This window comes from Canis aureus, chromosome X (assembly GCF_053574225.1).
Source record: "Canis aureus isolate CA01 chromosome X, VMU_Caureus_v.1.0, whole genome shotgun sequence".
Lineage (NCBI taxonomy): Eukaryota > Metazoa > Chordata > Mammalia > Carnivora > Canidae > Canis > Canis aureus.
The window spans coordinates 82651328-82672476 of record NC_135649.1 but is presented as its reverse complement, the minus strand read 5'-3'; the positions used below and the strand labels follow the sequence as shown (position 1 = coordinate 82672476).

Here is a 21149-nt window from a genome sequence, read left to right as displayed (position 1 = left end):
AAATGGGATCTCGTTGTCTTAATTTGCATCTCTTTAATTATGGGGAGACCATTTAAAATGCCCCAGAATCCATAATCTGGAATGACCACAAAGGCTAAAAGATTTAACAGATATGCCCACCCTCTATAAAGCTCTAGTGATAAAAATATGAAACACCACATCTAGTAGAGGTGAAATGGTATCTGTCGTTTTAATTTTGCATTTCACTGACAACTAAAGAGATCAGGTTATCTTTTCATATATTATACATTTTGGTCACTTCAAGTGTCCTCTGCTGTGCATTACCTATTTGTGTCCACTATCCATTTTTCTAGCGTGTTGTTTGACTTTTTCTTATTGATTTGTAGGTATCCTTTAGATGTCCTAGAGTCTATATGCTAGTTCTTTGTCACACACATCAAAAGACTAGATGGAAACAATCAAGTCTGTGAAGCTCAGGGTCACCTGTAGTGAGGATCTTCCAGTTTAAATGCTAGGTCTTACAACTAACGGAAATATTTCTGGCCTATGCTGTGGGTCATTCTTGACTCTACTCGAGTATGTTTGAAAACTAAGGAAGAAGGGCATCTGGGTGGCTCAGTGGTTGAGCCTCTGCCTTTGGCTCAGGTTGTGATTCCCCCGTCCTGCCGTAGAGTCCCACATCAGGTTCCCTGTAGAGAGCCTGTTTCTCCCTCTGCCTAAGTCTTTTCCTCTCTGTGTGTCTCTCATAAATCAATCAATCAATCTTACAAAAAACTGAGGAAGAAATTACAATGATAATTCAAAAATGCATGGTCTGTATTAAGGGAGAAGAATTAATGTTTGTGCATCTGGACTATAATTATTCATCATATATATATATATATATGTTCTTGCTGTGTTAAACATTTTTCACTTGTAATACATGAATATTAATTTTATGAGTTAAATGTCTATTTAACTTTATGTTAACATCTTTTAAAGAGATAAAGCATCCATTTCTCTTCAACTGCTACTGGTATTTCCAAGCAAAGAAGTGATAATCCCCCTCTTCTGTTTAACAGAAAGGCACACTGAAGCCCAGGGAGTGGCTTGCCCAGCTTCATACTGGCAGGTATTAATCTGATTAGATCCTGTTTTCCTTAGCTCCTCAGGTCACGGTGGGGTCCAGCTTGACATGGGCTTCCTTCTCTCTTGCTACTCATGCTAAACATGCAGTATGTGCCCAATAAATGCCCCTTTGTAATAATAAACCTTTATCAGCCTAGGGACAGAGGGGAGTGTCCAGGCACTGCAGGGTAAGGAAGGTAGACAGCAGGTGTTGCATAAATCCTCAGTGTTGGTGCAGATAGAACCCAGGAGAAATCATTGTTGGGGGCACTGGAAGTGCCTTTTAAACATGCTCTCGGGATCCCTGGGTGGCGCAGCGGTTTGGCGCCTGCCTTTGGCCCAGGGCGCGATCCTGGAGACCCGGGATCGAATCCCACGTCAGGCTCCCGGTGCATGGAGCCTGCTTCTCCCTCTGCCTGTGTCTCTGCCTCTCTCTCTCTCACTGTGTGCCTAGCATAAATAAATAAAAAAAATTTAAAAAAAAATAAACATGCTCTCTCCCGATCTATACCCTGTACTAGCCTCCCAGTTCACAGGAAACACTCTTTGCTGGGGTCACCCTCAGGCCAGGAGTGAGTCCAGTAGGGAGTAATGCAAGCATGTCAGTTCTCAACGACAAGCCAAGTGCTCACGAGGAATCCCTAGGGGAAGCCCAGGCACCTAATTCCCACTCCTAGGTGACACAGTAATTATGCTTCTGGCCCGTCTCTGGGGGGTGGGCAGCCTTGGAGATTCCTTTAATTCCCTCACCGGATGGGGAAGGAGAGATCTCGATTTATTTTCCCATCTGTGAAACCAAGCGGGGGGGGGGGGTGACAAAAGTGGCCAGAAGACCTGCGCGGGTGGGCAGTTTGGCCGGGAGTGGGCTTTCCTTCCTTCTCTCTCCCCATCTTTCCCATCTCAGCTTCCACGGATTATGAATTTGACGATTTGAAAGTTTCTTCCCGGACGGCCAGGAGACCTCGCGGCGCGAACCCTCAAGGGGCTGCGACAGCCCCAAGAGGCCGGATAGGTGCCGGCGCAAACGTTCCGCGCGCCGACGTCCTCCCGCGCCCGGCTGCTCTCAACCTCCCGCTCCTCCTTCCCTCTATCCTCTGGCTCCCCTCCTCCTCCGTCCCCGCCCCTCTCCTGCCCTCTCATTGGCCGAGCTGGCCGGCCGGGCCTCCCCGGGATTTAAAGGGCCCGCTCTCCGCGCCGCCCAGGGAGCCGCAGCTGGTCCCGGCCTTGCGGCCTGCGGGGGAGGCTGCCCGGAGGAGGCGGCGACGGTGGCGGCGGCAGTGCGTCCCCGGCCCCCAGGACCGCGGCTTCCTTCCTGCCAGGTAAGTCGCCGGCAGTGCGCGTGCGGCTGCCCCGCTCCCATCCCGAGCCGGCCTCCCCGCGCGGGTCTGCAGCGCGTGTCCTGGGGCCCCCTCTCCATCACCTTTCCCACTGCTCCAATTGCTTCATCCCCTACTGCCAACTTCACCTTCCTGCAGCTCCCGGGCCTGGGCAGAGCTTTGTTGGCGCCCGCAAGAGGCCAGGTGGGGGTGAGATGGGGCGCTCAGGGGATACAGGACACCCCCCACATCTGTAGAAGAAGAGATGCACACGGCCCCCGAGTGTCACAGGATCTCCCTCTTTGCCTTCCACACAGAGTGACTCTACCTTGGAAACCACGGAGCGCCCCCCCCATTTGATATGTGGGCCTAGAATGTACACCATTCAATTACATCGGACCCGGACTGTTCACAGCATACAAGAGACACAGGTCCTTCCTTCACCACCACAGGTCATGGGCTGTGTGTGTGCACCCAGGACACCCATCCATACACACAGTTCGTGGCTCAGTCTGATGTACCTGACATTCACACCCTCCCTCAGTCCCCTAATACCGTATCTCCACAGGGACAGCCCCAAACTGAAAGATGAGTGTTCAAGTCCATCCTTTGAGCTGGTTCTGCCCCATGGACTTCCTGGCTCCCTCTGTGTCCCCACTTTGACAGGTCTATCCATCTGTCCATCCATCCGTGGGGGTCCGCAATGGCCACCTTCAGCCGCCAGGAATTCTTCCAGCAACTGCTACAGGGCTGTCTCCTGCCTACTGCCCAGCAGGGCCTTGACCAGATCTGGCTGCTCCTTGCCATCTGCCTCGCATGCCGCCTCCTCTGGAGGCTTGGTAAGTGCTTGCCACACTGTATGCCCCCACACCAGGCCATATCATATGTACCACATTCATCCATCCTAAGCCAACATTTTATCCTGCTGCATCTTGCCATGCCAAGCCAGACTCCAACATATCTAGCCCACCACATCCCAGCAGCCCCAGTGCCATTCCACTATACCACATCCTACTATGCCCAGCCACCCCATGCCCCACACCACATCAAGATACAGCCTGCCATGGCAAGCCACATCTTTCAGTATGCCTGGGTTCTGAGATTCTAGAAAGCTGAGGTTCTTGGATCTTGGGATCCTAAAATGTCTACATCCCAAGGTTACAAGATTTGGGGATGCTAATGTCCCAGGGCTATGGAATCCCAAAGTACCATGTTACAGGGCTTGGGCATTCTGACAAATTGAAATCCACACATTCTAGGCTTCCAAAAAGCTGGCATTATGGATTTCCAGAAGCAGGGCATAATGAGATTTCTGGATTGTAGGACTCTGGAATGTTTCCACAATCGTGGCAAGCCTATATCCAAATGACAAGATTCCAAGTTCCAAAGGTTCCCATAGGAGGCTGAGAATTTTGGAAATCTGGGATTCAAAGGTTCTCTACTTTCTTTTCTTTTCTCTTTTTTAAAGTTAATTTTTTTGTCATCTGTACACGCAATATGGAGTTCGAACTCATGACCCGAGATCACGAGTTGCATGCTCCACCCACAGAGCCAGCTAGGCACCCCCCTCCCTATTTTCTTTTATTTTAAGTGGATGGTTTTTTTCCCCCAGGTTCATCATTTTGAAATATTTCAAAGTTACTGAAAAGTTAAGCTGAATCATGTTACGAGCACCCATATATGCACTACCAGATTCTCCAACTGTCAACATCATGACATGTTAGCTCTATCTTTCTATCTACCTATCATCTTCCTGAATCGTGTGAAGAATGTGTTGACACTTCACCCCAAATCTTTCAGTGTGTGCCCCCAAAGAACAAGGACATCCCCCCCAACAAGCACACCCTCAACCATCACCCCTCAAGAAATTTACTCTGGGTCCAGGAATAATTATCTAACATAAGTAGATATTCAGATTTCCCCCACGGTTCCCAAAATGTCCTTTATAGACCTTTCTTCTTAAACCCAGGCCCTGCCACCCCTCCGGCTCCCCAAGCCCCACTTCGGGCCCCCTGCAGTCTCACCACATTCCAGCCTCTAGGCCTTTGTCCATGTTGTGCCCTCTGCAGAGATGCCCTTGCTCCCTACCAGCCCACCCAACTTCCCTTTCTTGTTCTCTCTCTCTCTCTCTCTCTCTGTCACCGGAAGGGTTGCCGTCCTACCTGAAGCATGCGAGCACCGTGGCAGGTGGATTCTTTAGCCTCTACCACTTCTTCCAGCTGCACATGGTTTGGGTCGTGCTGCTCAGCCTCCTGTGCTACCTCGTGCTGTTCCTCTGCCGACATTCCTCCCATCGAGGCGTCTTCCTCTCCGTCACCATCCTCATCTACCTGCTCATGGGGTATGGGTGTGAGTCGTCATCCCCGCGCCCTCGGCAAAAGGGCCAGCGGGACCCCAGGCTACAGCTGGCGAGGCTGTCCAGGACAGGGAGGGCATAGGGTATTCCTGGAGGTGGAGGGGGGCAGGAGTCTGGGAGACTTGTTCTTTCTGGAGGCTGCGCGGGACAGGCTGGGCTTGGGCTCCCCCTGGAGGAGGGAGTCCTGGAGAATTATTCCTCCAGGAGATTGTGCAGGAAAGGTTAGGGAGGGGGATAGAACCATCTCCGCACCTTGGTTTCCCTGCTCCGTGGTCCTGAGACCATGGGAGTCATGAAGCCAAGACCACCTTTTTTTTTTCCTTAGTGAGATGCACATGGTGGATACCGTGACATGGCACAAGATGAGAGGTAGGCAGCCCTGGCCCTCTCACCTGCCCCAGTCCTCCTGTCCTGCTCCACAGCTCCTAATGCCCCAACCCTGTCTTTCCTTCCCCACTTTTCTCCCACATCTGCCCACCCTGGTGGATGTGCAGGCCTCCGATTCCCCTTATATCCATGTCTCTCTCTCCCATGCCTTCCCCCTCCCGTCTGTCTGTCCTTTCTCCTGGCACTTGAGTAAAGGCATCTGCTTGTCCCGGGCCCACCTGCTCACCTGCCTGTCTGACACTGGGCCCACCCATCCACCCTTGTACTCCTCTTTTCCTCCCTGCTCTCCCCTGGTGCGCCCCCCCCCCCCACGCGGACCTGCTCTTCGCCTGTCCACTTGACTGTGGGCCCCACACATAGGGGCCCAGATGATCGTGGCCATGAAGGCGGTGTCTCTGGGCTTCGACCTGGACCGGGGCGAGGTGGGTGCGGTGCCCTCGCCCATGGAGTTCATGGGCTACCTCTACTTCGTGGGCACCATCGTCTTTGGGCCCTGGATATCCTTCCACAGCTACCTGCAGGCTGTCCAAGGCCGCCCACTGGTGAGGTCCTGGGTGGACAGGTGGGCAGGGACTGCGGGAGCCACCACGGGGCAGTGTTCATGGAGCCTTGATCCCCACAGAGCCGCCGCTGGCTGCAGAAGGTGGCCCGGAGCCTGGCGCTGGCCCTGCTGTGCCTTGTGCTGTCCACCTGTGTGGGCCCCTACCTCTTCCCATACTTCATCCCCCTCGACGGTGACCGCCTCCTTCGCAAGTGAGCACAGCCTTCAAGGCCTTTACCCAACGGTGCGGGGGTTGGGTAGGGACCTGGGGTCACCCCAGCTCTGAGCCGGTCTCTTAATTCTTCTATCTGTCTTCTGTTACTACAGCAAGAAACGCAAAGCCAGGTAAATGAGGGCAGGTGCTAAGGGCAAGTGGGGCTGACTGGGGGCTGGGGGCGCAGTCTGTGGCCGGTTTGTTCTGGGAGTCCGAGACTGTCTGACCGTCTATCCCGTGACTAGACAGAAACCGTTTGACCAAGATCGGCTCTGTGACTGTGTGACTGACTCTCCAACACAAAACTGAGTCTGGCTATCCACCCATTCCATTGTTGGGGGGGAAGTCACGTGACTACCGTGGGGAGGGACGAGTATGTATCGGTGGGTGATGCCGACCTGACTGTGACTCTGGCAAGGGGTGTCTATGGGTTGTTTGCCTGTCAGCCACTCACTCTCTTGTGGGACTGGTATTCTGGCTGTCCAGCTGTGCCACTGTCAGTGATGGGATGTGTACCTGTCACTGGATCAGATAAAGTGGGGTCATCTGAGACTGCCTGGGAATGGGTCCGAACTATAGTCTGTTGTGTGCCTATCTATGATGAATTCCGCCTGTGAGTCCACCTTCTCTGGCTGCCTGGTGTTGTCTAGCTGAGGGGCCATGACTAAATGGGTGTCTGTGCCTGTCAGTGGGACTGACCATCCACCTCTAGCATGACTAGGATTTCATCCAAGCTGTTTGAGTTCATGACCCAGTGCCCCACTTGCTGGCCACTGATCATGTCTGATGCTGAATGAGGCTCCCAAAGGGTGGAATGGCTTGCCCAGTGTCACCCAGCTCCACATCCAGGCATTACTCCCAGGCCTGATTCCAGAACTTACACATTTTCCTGGATGCTGGCTGTTTTTCATCATGTCTGATTGTGCAACTGAGAGGATGACTGTCTCGAGGGTAGCAGGGTACTTGGTTTGGTGGTATCTGTGCCTAAATAAAGGACTCTGGTGTGTCTTATGGTCACTGAATCCGACTGGAGAGCTATGAGGCTGGGAGTCTGATGGTGTTTGTGTCTGGCCACGTGGCTGTGTCAGTGTGTAGCACGTTGAGTTCAGGCCTCTGACAGTGTGGCTGCTGGGTCTGGATGTCTGGCCACGTGAGGCTATAGGACCATGTCATTTTTTTAAAAAGGATTTTATTTATTTATTTGAGAGAGAGAGAGAGAGAGAGAGAGGCAGTGCACGTGCACAAGAAGGATGAGGGTAGAGGGAGAAGGAGAAGCAGTCTCCCTGCTGAGCAGGGAGCCCCGCTGATGTGGGCACTCGATCCCAAGACCCCTGGGATTGTGACCTGAATCGAAGGCAGATGCTTAACCGACTGAGCCAACCCAGGTGCCCCAGGACTGTGTCACATTGCAAGGCAGCTCACACATCTGTTTGAGGCATGTGAAACTAACAGACGGTGTATGTATGCGTGTGACTATCATAGTACACCTCTTTTGCTGCCATGTTTGTCTTGTCTTGTCTTGTCTTGTCTACAAACAACTCCGGCAGGCCTCCAGGTCCTCTCTGACTCTCTTTCCTTTCTCCTCTGCTGCCTTTCTGACCCCCGGGGGCCCTAGGGGCACCATGGTAAGGTGAGTCTGCAGAGTGGGGCTGGGGATGCTGACATGAGGTGGGTGTCATGCTGTGGCCTAGAAATGATCCCTCTCTCCCCTACTACTTTCTCCCCAGGTGGCTGCGAGCCTACGAGAGTGCTGTCTCCTTCCACTTCAGCAACTATTTTGTGGGCTTTCTGTCCGAGGCCACGGCCACGTTGGCAGGGGCTGGCTTCACCGAGGAGAAGGATCACCTGGAATGGTGGGGAGGGCTGGGGGGCCCCCTCTCCCACAGGGTGCTGCCTAGAGGAGCTTCAGGGAGGGGGGAGGGAGTCCCAGGGGAGGGAACAGCCAAGACAAAAGTATGGAGGTTCAATGGATGGGTGAGACCCCGAATGAATTTGCATGTCTCTTTTGCCTACAGGGACCTGACGGTATCCAAGCCACTGAACGTGGAGCTGCCCCGGTCCATGGTGGAAGTTGTCACAAGCTGGAACCTACCCATGTCTTATTGGCTAAATAACTGTGAGTCCCCAAGCCATCATTCCAAGAGAGTTGGGAGTCTTCAATCCAGGCCCTTTCCCGTTCATATAACAAACATTTACTGAGAACCTATTGTGTACTAGGCACTGGAGATACTGCAGTGACCAGAAAAAAACAAAAACAAAAACCGAAGTGCCTGCCTCTGGGGAACTGGCATTTTTGTAGGGAGAGCAGACAGTAAGAGAAAAGAAAATACAAAGTTCAAATGGTGTCAGGTGCTATGGTTAAAAAAAAAAAATGAAGCCGATAAAGATGATCTGGGAGTGTTGGCAGGAGTCCAGGGCAGGGGGAGTGTTGCAATTTTAAATAAATTAACCAGAGAAAGTCCCAGAGAGGAGGTGACATTTGAACAAAGACCTGAACAAGATGAAATATTAAGCAGTGCCAATGTGTGGGGGAGGAGTGTAACAGATGGTGGGAACAGCCAGTACAAAGGCCCTGAGGCAGCACACCTGGCACATTTGAGGAATAGGGAGGAGACCAGTGCAGTGGGAGCAGAGTGAGCAAGGGGATCAGTGGCAGGAGGTGAGGTCAGAGAGCTGACAAGGTCCTGTTCCTATAAGGCTTCACTGGCCATGGGGAGGATTTTGGCTTTTTCTCTGAGAAATGGAGCCATAGCAGGGATCTAAGCACAGGAAGACTAAGGCCTGGCTTGGGTTGTAACAGGACTTTCTGGCTGCTATGAGAGCAGATGGGAAGCAGACAAGGGTGGTGGAAGCAGTGAGGAGGCCCCTGCAGTAGTCCAAGCAAGCAATGGCAGTGGTGGCAGTGGATGTGGAGAAGAGAGGTCAGATTCTGGATAAATTCTGAAGGTGGAACTGACAGGCTTTGCCGAGAGTTTGCTTGTGGGGATGGAGGGAGGGCAGCGCAAGGGTGATTCTAGATTTTGTCCCTGAGGAACTGTAAGAGTAGAGTTGACATTGGCTGAACTTGAGGACACTATAGGAGGAGCAGGTTGGGTGGGAAGATCAGGAGGTAAGTTTTGGACATGTGTAGTTTGAGGCCATTATAAAGATTTTTGTTCTGGGGGGCTCCAACAGGTTGTGGGTTCCTTGCTTTGCCCTATAGCCCCCCAGGAAGGGCAGAGGGGATGCCAAGAGACTCTTGACCTGCATCTCCCCCTTCCAGATGTTTTCAAGAATGCTCTACGCCTGGGGACCTTCTCAGCCGTGCTGGTCACCTACGCAGCCAGTGCCCTCCTGCACGTGAGCTGGGCAGAGCGGGACGTGGGGTTGGGAGAGCTGGACAGGGTTGGCAGGGCCTCCTCCTTATTCACCTCCTTGCCCCCTGGGCCTTCCAGGGCTTCAGCTTCCATTTGGCTGCGGTGCTGCTGTCCCTGGCATTTATCACTTATGTGGAACATGGTGAGTGCAGAACGCAACCCAGCAGATGGGATGGAAGGTAGGGGCAGGGCTAGAACCACTATCGCCTGAGGCTAACCTGACCACCCCCTTACCTCCTGGCCCCTGCCCTAGTCCTCCGGAAGCGCCTGGCTCGGATCCTCAGTGCCTGCGTCTTGTCGAAACGATGCCCACCGAACTGTTCGCACCAGCATCGCTTGGTGAGGGTTCAGCCCGGTCAACCTTATGCCCAATACTCCCCCTCAAAAATGTTACTTTGGGGTGCCCAGCTTCCTCTTCTGGTGCCTGAGCCATCCCCGGAACCTCACTTCTATTCACTGGCACCCATTTCTTTCACATTTATCAAGCACCTGCTGTATACACACCTGGCATTTGTTCCCCACCCCACCCCCCGTGAACATTTATTGAGCACCTGCTGGCATCAGGCACTGCTCTAGGCCTCAGAGACACAGTGGTAAACAAAACAGTTTGTCCCTATGGGACAAACATTTTAACAGATGAGACCGTACATGTGTAAAGAGTCAGTAAAGTATAATAGTTTTTTTGGATTGTGATTAATGCCAAGGAGAAAAGACATAAGGGAAAGGGCAGGAAGTATGGAGGGGGGTGAGTGGTTTCAATTTTGAATAGGGAGGTTGACTTTTGAGTTCTTTAACTGAAGGAGATGGGGAAGAGAAGCGTTGCAGGCAAGGAGAGAACAAGCGGTGTAAACGCTCTGAGATGGGAGAGAGCCTGGAATATTTGTCGAACAAGGAGACCAGCATGGCTTTAACAGCCAAGCAAGAAGGGGAGAGTGGTGGGTTCTCTGGGTCATGGTGGGGATTTGTTCTTTTCATTGTCTGCAATGAGAAATCCTGGGCCACCTCAGATAATCTCTCCCACCCAGCAACTGATGTTTATCACCATAAACCCCCAATGCAAGCCACTCCATTCTTCCTCCTCTGCCTGAACATTCACATCTCCCTACCCCAGATGCAGATGCCCTCACGCTAATAGTACCCTCATCCTTGAATACCTCTTGAGCACCCATGGGAAGATCCAAACCATTTTTCCTACCACAGGGGGTGCCCTGTGCCCTGGATGTCCTGATTCCTGGGACCCACTGTGCCTTGTGCATTTACCTGGGCTCCCCTGCCCAGGTGGGGCTGGGGTACAGTGAGCAGATCCAGCTGCCAAGCATATCCATCTGTCCCCCACAGGGCCTGGGGGTACGAGTCTTAAACCTGCTCTTTGGGGCCCTGGCCATCTTCCACCTGGCCTACCTGGGCTCCCTGTTTGATGTCGATGTGGATGACACCACAGAGGAGCAGGTGAGGTGGGACCCTGGGCTGGAGGTTACTTAGGGATGTGCTTCCTGCTCATGGGAACCATGAGAACAAAGGTGAAGAGGCCGAGGCATTGAGGATCTCGTGTCACGTGTCTAGCTTGTGAAACTAGTGTTCCTTGGTCCTTCTTTCCCATGGCCCTTCTGGTTGATTTGTCCTGTTAGGGCTTTTATTAGAGTGAAATGTGCAAACTATGGTTTTTATTTTTACTTATAAAATTTATGTTATAGAGATGGAGTGAAAAATCCAGGTTTTAACTTTTCAAAATATTTTATTTATTTGAGAGAGAGAGAGAGAGAACATGAGTAGGGGGAGGGGCAGTGGGTGAGGGAGAAGCCGGCTCCCTGCCAAGCAAGGAACCCGACTCCACTCTGGGCTCCACTTGGGGCTCCATCCCAGGACCCCAGAATCATGACCTGAGGTGAAGGCAGCCTCTTAACCGATTGAGCCACCCAAAGGGCCCCAGGTTTTACTTTAAAAAAAAATTAATTCTTTCACCATATATTTATTTAGGTAGAATTCACAAAGTTTCTTTCTCCTTTAATTAAAGAAGTATTTTTACTCAGGTCAAGTGTGCAAACTCTGGATTCTGCTTTAAAAATGTACATTAAAATCTATATACTATTTTTATTCATGTGGAGTATGCATATTCTAGATTTTCCTCCTTTCTAAAGGAAAGACAATTTTAAAAATACTGTTTCTTCCTCTGGCTCCTGCAGGATCCAGGTTTTGCTTCTCTTTTAGTTGAATTTTTTATTTTTAATTGAAAATAAAACTTTTATTTCATAGTTTGTCATTAAAAACAATTTTTAATCTTCACTCAGGTTGAGTGTGCAAAATCTGGGTTTTATTTTTATTAAGACATTTAAAAATAGTTAATGCACATATCACAAAGTTCAAAAACAAAACAGTATCCAAGATTTTCAGGGAAAAGTCTTGCTCCTACTATCTACCTCCTGCCCTCTTACTTTTATTCATCTTATTAAAATATCCTTTTAAAGTGTAAGCTCAATAAACAAATATAAATATATATTTTAATTCCCTTCCCCACCCCAGTTTTTATCCTAAGGTGACTCATGAATGGTACTGTTCTGCATGTCACTTTTTTCACATAATAATTCTTGAAAATCTTCCACATAAGTATGTGGCATGTCCTCATTCATTTGTTTCCATTGCGAGGATATGACAACATCACACAGTGTAGTTTGTCCCTTGTCACTGAACACCCAGATGATTTCCAGCCCTTTCCTATTGCAAGTGGTGCTGCAGCAAGTAACAATACCCTTGTACCCATTGTGGATTCACACAGGTGCAGTCAAAACTATAGGATCTATCCTTGATAGTTACAATGGAGAAGTTACCTTTTTGCCTCCCTCCAGCAATGTGTGACCATACCTGTCGCCCTACCGACAGAGTGCCTCTCAGACTTCCTGGATATGTTTGCCGGGTTGAGAGGAAGAAAATTAGGAATGAGGCTAAGTATCTTTTCATATGTTTAAGAGCCACTGGGGTTTTATACTCAGTGAAAATGGCATACTCCCCTCCTTTGCCAGTTTTTTTTATTCTTTTTGAAAAATCAATTCCTAGAAGCTCCTTCTGTATTAGGGAGAATACTGGTCAGAGAGTGGAATTGCCTTGTTTTGTTTTTAAAATAATTTTGAAAGAAAAAGAAAACATGAAAGAAAAAAAAACCCACCTAAATCTGCTTATCTTTCATACGTACCCAGTCTCTTCTCTGGAGCCTCACCTAGGGTGACCATGGAGTCACAGAACTGTCCTTGAGCAAAGGATGGGTTTTCCTGAGGCCTTTTTTTGTTCTTGCCAAGTGGGACTGTCACCTCTTTCTCTCCCACAGGGCTACGGCATGGCATACACTGTCCACAAGTGGTCAGAGCTCAGCTGGGCCAGTCACTGGGTCACTTTTGGATGTTGGATCTTCTATCGTCTCATAGGCTGAGGCACCCCTGTGGACCCACATAGCTTCCTCAAGATTCCTCCTCAGGGTGCCAGCCCTGATGGGAGATGAGGGAAGGCCCTATCTCTAAGTCTTGACCCCTCTCCATCCTTGATCCCCCTGACACCCCTACACACACACACACACACACACACACACACAATTTCCATGCCTGTCGATCCCCACTACACCACAAGGCGGGAAGGGGGTGGTCCCTGCTGGGGCCTAGAGATGGAGGATGCTTGGGGAAGCAGAGAGGGGTAGATCCAGGGCCTCCCCGCCTTCCTTCTCCCTTTTTATATACAGTTTGTTATTGTCAAATAAAAGTAGGAAAGATACAAAAGGCTCTTTCTTCACTGCTCAGTGGGGAATAGGATCGACTGAGGAATGGGCACAGTATGGATAAAGGTTTAGAAATTGGAAATCATTAAGAGGGAGCAGGTTGTGATCACTTCCTGGTTAATTTGTTATTGCTCAGTTTTGGATGATGAGCCTGAGGACTGCACAGCTTGATTTCAGTGGAGCTAGGACAGACTAGATAATTGGATGGGGCGCTGGGAAGCTGATAGTTACTGGCTGAAAAACTGATTGGTTATTCTGACTAGGACGGGGAGGGAGAAAGCAAGACAGATGAAGAGTTCATGCTTATTGGTCCTTAGGACTGAAGCTTGTGGGTTCCTGTTTGTTAGGATAGGTCTGGGTTCTGATTGATTGCCCGGCCTGGGGTGCCTGCTGGCTTAAGAGTTAGGGAGTCGGGATTGCCTCTTCAGAGTTGGCAAAGGCAGACCGGGGGGGGGGGGGGGGGGGGGGTGGGTCTCAATGACAAATGGCCAGCAAGGCTGAGGAGCCTGGGTTTTGACAAGTTCTTCTGACTTTATAAGTCGGGAGAGGTGGAGATGGCCGCAGAGAAGCTCTGAGCGCCGAGGGAGAGGAGAGAGGCAGTGTACAAGATGTGCTCTGCCTGTCGTATTAAGTTTTTTTTTGCTGGTTCGGGCATTAGGATTGAAGACCGGTCCAGGAACTCATTGATTGCTCTGCCTAAAAAACGAGGGCAAAGGTGAGCGAACCCAAAGCAATGCTGACTCAACAGTAGATGAGGAGGATAAACACCCGGTTTCCGATAAGACTGACAATGGGATAGGGGAAATCAAAGCCACGACTCGCAGCAGACCCGGCTCAGCCCGAAAACGCCCACCAACCTCGGCGGGTCCCACCCTTCCTGCAGCTCCTGACTGGGCTTCAACCAACAGCGAAAATGGCACCACGCACGGGGGTGGGGCCGGCGGCACACAGGGAGCTCCTATTGGTTAGGAACGGCACTGGCCGCCTTCTCAGCCCCTCCATTGGCCAGCTCCGTAAGGTGAGGAACCTGTGAGGGGGTGAGTCGGGACGAGGGATTTTACGCAGCCAGCAAGCTAACTTAGATCCGGGAGTGTGTGAGAGAGGCTGCCGCGACCGCGCCGCCGGGTGAGTGTCCTCCGCTCAGCCTACCACTCCGTCCCCTAGCTCGCTACTGCTCAACAGCCGGCCCTCGGCGCCTGTGCGAGACCCTTCCCGCCGCCCCCCAAACGCGGGCGCGCCACACACACTCCCACACTCCCAGTCTCCCACCGCCCACCGAACGCGCCTGCGTGAGACACCCCCCCCACCCCCGCCAACCGCGCGGTTGCCCAGACGACAGAAGATCTGCCTTCTCATTGGACAGCTAGCCTAGAGGCTTCTAGTCCTAATTGGTGGTCTCTGTGTTTGACCCTCGTTTTCCTGTTTAGACCTATGCACGGGACCCCTGCCTTCCGCTTCCCTCTTCCTCGCAGGTTGGTGGCCTTACGGGCGATTTCAGGAAGGGTCTGGCTCTCCATACACTGAACTCGGGGGTTGTAATTCTGATTACTTTTCTCTCTTCTGTCCTGCAGTTTCCAGGACTATGGGGAGGGGATAGATTTCTGTTGAAAGATGCTAAACCCTGACCCCTGCAGTGTAGCCCAGCCTGATCTCTGTGTCTCCCCCAGCCGACTGTGACCCCGGAGGGCGGGGACCACGCCAGGCTCCTTTGTCCCCTCTATCAGGGTATGACCAATGAGGGCAGGGACCAGGCCTGGTACCTTTATATTCTCCAGCAAACTATGACCCCCGAGGGCTAGAATGTGGCCTGGTTCCTGTGTCTTCCATATCACAGGACTCCTAGAGGACTGAAACAGCCTTATGGTGATGATTTTAAAACTGCATATAATTGGACTATTTTTAATACAGTGTATTCACTGATAATTTTAGTCCATTTACATTTATTGCGATAATAAACTATTTGGATTTGATTTTATGATCTCATTGTGTGCTTTCTATATTTGTTCAAGTTCTCTATTTTTTTTTCTCCTTTCTGCTTATCCACACACAGCCATCAGCCTACAAAGACATGACCACCAATGCCAGCCCCTTGCACCCATATTGGCCTCGGCACTTGAGGCTGGACAACTTTGTGCCTAACGACTGCCCCACGTGGCATCTCCTGGCCGGCCTCTTCTCTGTCTCTGGGGTCTTGGTTGTGACCACATGGCTGTTGTCAGGTCGTGCTGCGGTCATCCCCCTGGGGACTTGGCGGCGATTGTCCCTGTGCTGGTTTGCAGTGTGTGGGTTCATTCACATGGTGATTGAGGGCTGGTTCAGCCTTTATCACGAAGATCTTCTTGGAGACCAAGCTTTCTTGTCCCAACTCTGTGAGTCCTGAGTTCTTTGATGTGCTGTGGGAGGGGTTTTTCTGGACAGGGATTGGCTTAGATATTCATCCACCCACCAACTCTAACATTAATTTATTTTACAAATTTATTTAACTTTTTTGTTGGATGTATATTCACATGGGTCAAAAAAACAAACCATTTAAAGAGATGTGCAGTGAAAATCTACCTTCTGTCCACCAAGTTTCTGTAGTTATTAATCAATGTTAATAATAGTGTATGTTTTCTTCCAGGGTTTATTTACACAAAAATTATACAGATAAGCCTCAGTTTGCTATTGTAAAAGAGGGATAACAGTAATACCCAAATATATGTAAGTCACTTAGAACAGTGTTGGCAGGGGTGTCTGGGTGGCACAGTTGGTTAAGTGTCTGACTCTTGGTTTCGGCTCAGGTCGAGATCTTGGGGTCACAGGAGATCAAGCCCTGCATCAGGCTCTGAGCTCAACACAGAGTCCGCTTGAGATTCCTGATGCACAACGTGCTTGCTCTCTTTCTCTCTCCTTCAAATAAATAAATAAATAAATAAATCTTAAAAAGAAAGACTTTCAGAACAGTGTTGGCAGACAGTAGATGCAATAACTGTTTATCATCATCGTCATCATCGTTTTTCCCCCTGCTGTATAAACATATGGTAATATGGTATATACACTTCTGAATTTTGCTTTTTTAAAATGAGGTCATGCCTCATCAGCTCACAAAAGGCTTTCAAAGCATAGATGTTACAGAATTATTTGACTTGTCCAGTATTTATGAGTATTTCCCACCAGTCTTTTGCTATTGCAAATTTATTCCCTTTTGGCCTCATGAGTAAAACTGCCATTCTTATATAACACCTTGATCTAACACAAGTCTGTGTGGAGACCTGCTTTCATTTCTCTTGGGTAAATATGGAAGAGAATAATGGTAGATGTGTGTCTAACTTTATGAAAAACTGCCAAACTATTTTTAAAATTGGCGGCACCGTGTTATTCTCCCAACAACAGCATGTGGGAGTTCTAGTTCCTTCACATCCTTGCGGACACTTGGTATGGTCAGGTGTTTTCTCAGTTTTAGTCCTAGTGGATGCGAGTGATATCTCGTTATGGTTTCATTTTGCTTTTTCTTTTTTTTAAGATTTTTATTTATTTATTTGAGAGAGAGAGAGCAAGCATAAGCGGGGGAGGAGGAGAGGGAGAAACAGACTCCAGCTGAGCAGGGAGCCCAATGCAGGGCTTCATCCTGGGACCCTGGAATCATGACCTGAGCTGAAGGCAGACACTCAACCAACTGAGCCACCCAGGCTCCCCTTAATTTGCTTTTTCTTAATGACTAATCAAAGTTTTGAGCATGTTTCATGTTTATTGACCATTTGGGAATCCTTTTTTGTGAAGAACCCATTCTTGTCTCTTGCCTATTTTTATATTGGGTGGTCTTTTTATTAATTCTCTGCTCATTCTTTCATTCACTCATCTGTTCACCTTTGTGCTTGCTCACTCACTTGCTTGTGCGTGCTCTCTCTTATACTCACTGACTCACTCACTCATTGGCTACTTCACACACCCCATCACCTACACTTCCCTTCTTTTATTCCACATTTATTGAACACCAGACAATCATAGCATTACTTATTGTTCTGTGAGGTTTGTACACATTATCTTGAGTACATCTGTCCACCTTAGAATCCAGACAGCTACCCCATTTCACAGATGAGGACACTGAGGCATGGAGAGGTTATAAAGCCCACCTTACATGGGCCCTCAGCTCTCACAAGTCTGAGTTCCTTTTCTTACCTTTATTCCTCATGTATGTCTCTTATCTTTTTCAGGGAAAGAGTATGCCAAGGGAGACAGCCGATACATCCTGTAAGTGTTTGCCTCCATCAAGGAAGACCTGCACTGATTTAGGGTGGTTGTGAGTCAGGGAACACTAATGGGGTGCCCTGTGGGTAGAGCACAGTGATGCCAGTGTCCCCCAATCCTTTCTCCCACAGGAGTGACAACTTTACGATATGCATGGAGACCATCACAGCTTGCCTTTGGGGACCACTTAGCCTGTGGGTGGTGATTGCCTTTCTCCGCCAGCAGCCCCTGCGCTTCATCTTACAACTTGTGGTCTCTGTGGGTGAGGAGAGGGCCCACACTGGGTGCTGGAGGGCCTGATGAGGGAATCCACATATACAGGGGCATCCCTGCAGGGTACATCTCTCAATTGTGCCTATCTGGGGCTGAGTCAGGCTGAAAGATGTCCTCCTAAGGTTTTGGAAAGCCATGACCATCTCAGTCTGTGTTCTCAAGTGGGAAGGGTTCATTTCTCCTCCTTCATCACAGCATTCCCTGTGAAGGTTATATGAGGTGGCAGGGAGCCCCTGGATCCTCCAGGATTAGGATTCTGAGCTCAATCTGATAATCAGTCCTTTTGTGTTCTTAAATTGCTAGCTTTCTTTTAGTTCTGGAATCCTGAGCTGTCTTGAATTAAGGATTTGGGGTTTCCTTAAGTTCTGGAGGTAGGACCTCTCCTGAGTTCAGAAATTTTTGGCTTCTGATTTCTGGAATTCTCACTTTTCTAGTTCTTCAAATTTTCAGCTATGTGATTTCAGAATTCTTAGCTCTTGAAATTTGAGAATCCTGAGCTCTGAGACCTTAACAATGATGATGACTTAGAAAATGCCTTGGAATAGCTTTTCCTCCTCACTGGGTTTCTCCTTCCCCTTCTGCCTCCCACAGGTCAGATCTATGGGGATGTGCTCTATTTCCTAACAGAGCACCGGGACGGATTCCAGCATGGGGAGGTGGGCCACCCGCTCTACTTCTGGTTTTACTTTGTCTTCATGAACGGCTTGTGGCTGGTGCTACCTGGAATCCTCGTGCTAGATTCTGTAAAGCAGCTTGCTCATGCCCAGAGCGTGCTGGATGCCAAAGGCACAAAAGCCAAGAGCAAGTAGAACTAATCAGTAGTAAGCTGGGCTTGAACATTGGCTGATGAGGAACCCTCCACCAGGAAGAAGAATCCAGTCCATACTCCCACAGGTCGGAGGAACAAAGCAAATTGATCTGTCAAACTCAAGCTAATGGGTAAGGACCAGAAGGACCAAAGGCAGGGGCAAGAAAGGAGTTGTGTGGAGCTACTGCCAGGAGCCACTGGGACAAAGGTGCAGAAGAACCTAGGAGGGCCATGATGGTGGCAGTTTTTAAAATCAGGAAATAAAAGATCTTGACCCTAACACTGACAAATTTGTAATTACTAACCCCAGAGATGCCCTATGACTGACCTCACAAGCCCTTCCCTCACTCATTTCACAGACCACCATTCTCTCAGCCATAGACCACCCCCATTACCATTACTTAGACCTCCAATCTATAACATCACAAACCCCCTATCACTGACCCCGTAGATTCCCGTGATGACCAATTAGATCCATGAGACACCCATTATCTCTTTTAAGAAGTGATGATCCACTTGGTGTTCTCTCCAGAACACACTTTCATTTTTTGCAATATGGGCAGGCTGAGAACTTTCCAAATCTAAGTTTTTCAATTTATTCAGCCTCTCGTGTCCTGATCAGGCACCCCACAGATACCCCATCAAGAACTCCACAGATCTTTCCTCACTCACCTCAGACTTCCCCATTACTCATTCCAAAACTCCACCATCACTCACCTCAGAGACCCCACAAAACTCACACAAGACTGATCACTCACTTCACATACCCCAGTCACATACCCTACAACCCCCTGACTCACCCCATAGACCCCCACATCATGTATCACACAGACCCTCCCACTCTTCCCACAAATCCCCCATCATTGACCTCATAGGCTGTCATTACCTAACCTATAGACCCCCATAACTCACCTTGCAGAATTTATTACCTCATACCCCACAGGTCCCCAATTATCCCATAGCTCTTCCATTGTTCCCATTGCTCACCTACATCCTGTCATCCCACTGACCTCCTATCATGTAGCCACAGATTCCCATCATTTACCCAATAGATAACTCTCTCTCTATAGACCCACCCCATCACTCTTCCCAAAGTCTCTCTGTCATTAACCTCATAGACCTTGAGTCATAAGACAAATGGGCACTTGAGGAATTTTGAGGAGATGACAAAGAATGAAAACACTGTAGATACCTGTAGACTGCCTGCAGTATAGCTTTTGAGAAATGCTTCACTGTTCAAGCCAAAGCCAGGCACAGCCCATCTTCTGTCCATTACACTTACTCTCCATGCCACTTACTATCCCTTTGACCTTGAGCATGTTTCTCCCTGACCTTCAGTGCTCTCCTCTGTAAAATTCTTTTCTTTTATTTTTTTTAAGATCTTATTTATTCATTCATGAGAGACACAGAGACAGAGGGGCAGAGACACAGGCAGAGAGAGAAGCAGGCTCCATGCAGAGAGCCCGATGTGGGACTTGATCCTGTGCCCCAGGATCACACCCTGGGCGGAAGGCAGGCACTAAACTGCTGAACCACCCAGGCATCCCTCATCTGTAAAATTCTAATAATAGTACCTACCTCATTGGGTTTTTATGCAGATTCAATGAATTAATATATGTAGACTATCTGGCATACACTTTGTATTTGTTGAATGGAAGAATAAATAAATGAAAGAGAAAGTTTTCCCAGGACTATGAAAAGGACCTCTTTTTTTTATCTCCTTGCTTCCAGTAGTATCTTTCCATCCAAGGCTCTCTCCACAACCAAGACAGGCATCTGACCACATCATACCCCCATTTAAAACCTGTGCTCATAAAATAAAATAAAATAAAATAAAATAAAATAAAATAAAATAAAATAAAATAAAATAAAATAAAATAAAATAATAAAATAAAATAAAACCTGTGCTCTTGGGACGCCTGGGTGGCTCAGCGGTTGAGCATCTGCCTTCGGCTCAGGGTGTGATTCTGGGGTCTGGGATTAAGTCCCGTATTGGGTTCCTTTCGGGGAGCCTGCTTCTCCCTCTGCCTGTGTCTCTGCCTCTCTGTGTATCTCTCACGAATAAATAAAATATTTTTTAAAAATAAACAAAACCTCTGCTCCAATGCCATCAGGATTGAACTCCAGAATCCAGACTACTGTTTTACTCATCCCACCCTATGATAATTTTAATGAGAAGCACATTCTCAAATTCCTTATTTCAGAAAATCCAGCAGAGCCATAAGAAGTAAAGATTTTTACTCAAGCGCATGGGTCAAAAGATATGTGCCAAAAACCTTTCTTTGGTTTTCAAAAAAAAAAAAACTCCATTATTTATACCTTCTAGGAAATTGACAACTATCTAATATTAAAACCAAGGAAACTATTTATTTAAGAAGATAGCAAAATAGGGATGGCTGGGTGGCTCAGCAGTTGAGCATCTGCCTTTGGCTCAGGGCGTGATCCTGGGGTCCTGGGATCGAATCCCACATCAGGCTCCCTGCATGGAGCCTGCTTCTCCCTCTGCCTGTGTCTCTGCCACTCTCTGTTCCTCTCATGAACAAAGTCTTTAGGAAAAAAAAAGAAGATACCAAAATAGGGGCGCCTGGGTGGTTCAGTGGGTTAAGTGTCTACCTTCAGCTCAGGTCCTAATCCCTGCGTCCTGGAATCAAGCCCCACATGGGGCTCCTTGCTCACTGGAGAGTCTGCTTCTCCCTCTCCCTCTGCCCCTCCACTCCCTTCGTTCTCTCTCTCTCTCTCTCTCTCTCAAATAAATAAATAAAATCTTTTTTTAAAAAGATACCACAATAGAATTGCAGACTTTTCTAAAAAGTTAAGAGTAGCATTCATACAACACTGCAACA

At 49.0% G+C, this 21149-nt stretch overlaps 2 protein-coding genes across 8 annotated transcripts; both read left to right on the top strand.

Annotated features, from left to right (window-relative positions):
- Positions 1 to 2229: 2229 nt before the first annotated feature.
- PORCN (porcupine O-acyltransferase) lies at positions 2230 to 12999 on the top strand. 6 transcript variants are annotated; one of them, XM_077889556.1, is made up of 16 exons: positions 2248 to 2387; positions 2702 to 2815; positions 3051 to 3223; positions 4533 to 4725; positions 5066 to 5109; positions 5488 to 5669; positions 5750 to 5880; positions 5996 to 6013; positions 7498 to 7512; positions 7610 to 7735; positions 7898 to 7998; positions 9145 to 9221; positions 9317 to 9380; positions 9492 to 9577; positions 10577 to 10687; positions 12558 to 12999. In XM_077889556.1, exons 3-16 carry the CDS (start codon positions 3088 to 3090, stop codon positions 12657 to 12659), a joined length of 1386 nt encoding a protein of 461 aa, XP_077745682.1. In that variant the 5' UTR covers positions 2248 to 2387; positions 2702 to 2815; positions 3051 to 3087; the 3' UTR covers positions 12660 to 12999. The 6 variants fall into 6 exon arrangements, with proteins under 6 accessions (XP_077745685.1, XP_077745686.1, XP_077745687.1 ...); XM_077889559.1 differs by lacking the exon at positions 2702 to 2815 and having other exon boundaries at positions 2230 to 2387; XM_077889560.1 differs by lacking the exons at positions 2702 to 2815; positions 7498 to 7512 and having other exon boundaries at positions 2230 to 2387.
- Positions 13000 to 13964: 965 nt separating this feature from the next.
- On the top strand, positions 13965 to 20006 carry EBP (EBP cholestenol delta-isomerase). Of its 2 annotated transcripts, XM_077889564.1 has the most exons (6): positions 13981 to 14123; positions 14426 to 14470; positions 15049 to 15367; positions 17192 to 17228; positions 17357 to 17487; positions 18090 to 20006. In XM_077889564.1, the coding sequence occupies exons 3-6, from the start codon at positions 15067 to 15069 to the stop codon at positions 18305 to 18307; spliced, it is 687 nt and encodes a 228-aa protein (XP_077745690.1). In that variant the 5' UTR covers positions 13981 to 14123; positions 14426 to 14470; positions 15049 to 15066; the 3' UTR covers positions 18308 to 20006. The 2 variants fall into 2 exon arrangements, with proteins under 2 accessions (XP_077745688.1, XP_077745690.1); XM_077889562.1 differs by lacking the exon at positions 14426 to 14470 and having other exon boundaries at positions 13965 to 14123.
- The last annotated feature ends 1143 nt before the right edge of the window (positions 20007 to 21149 follow it).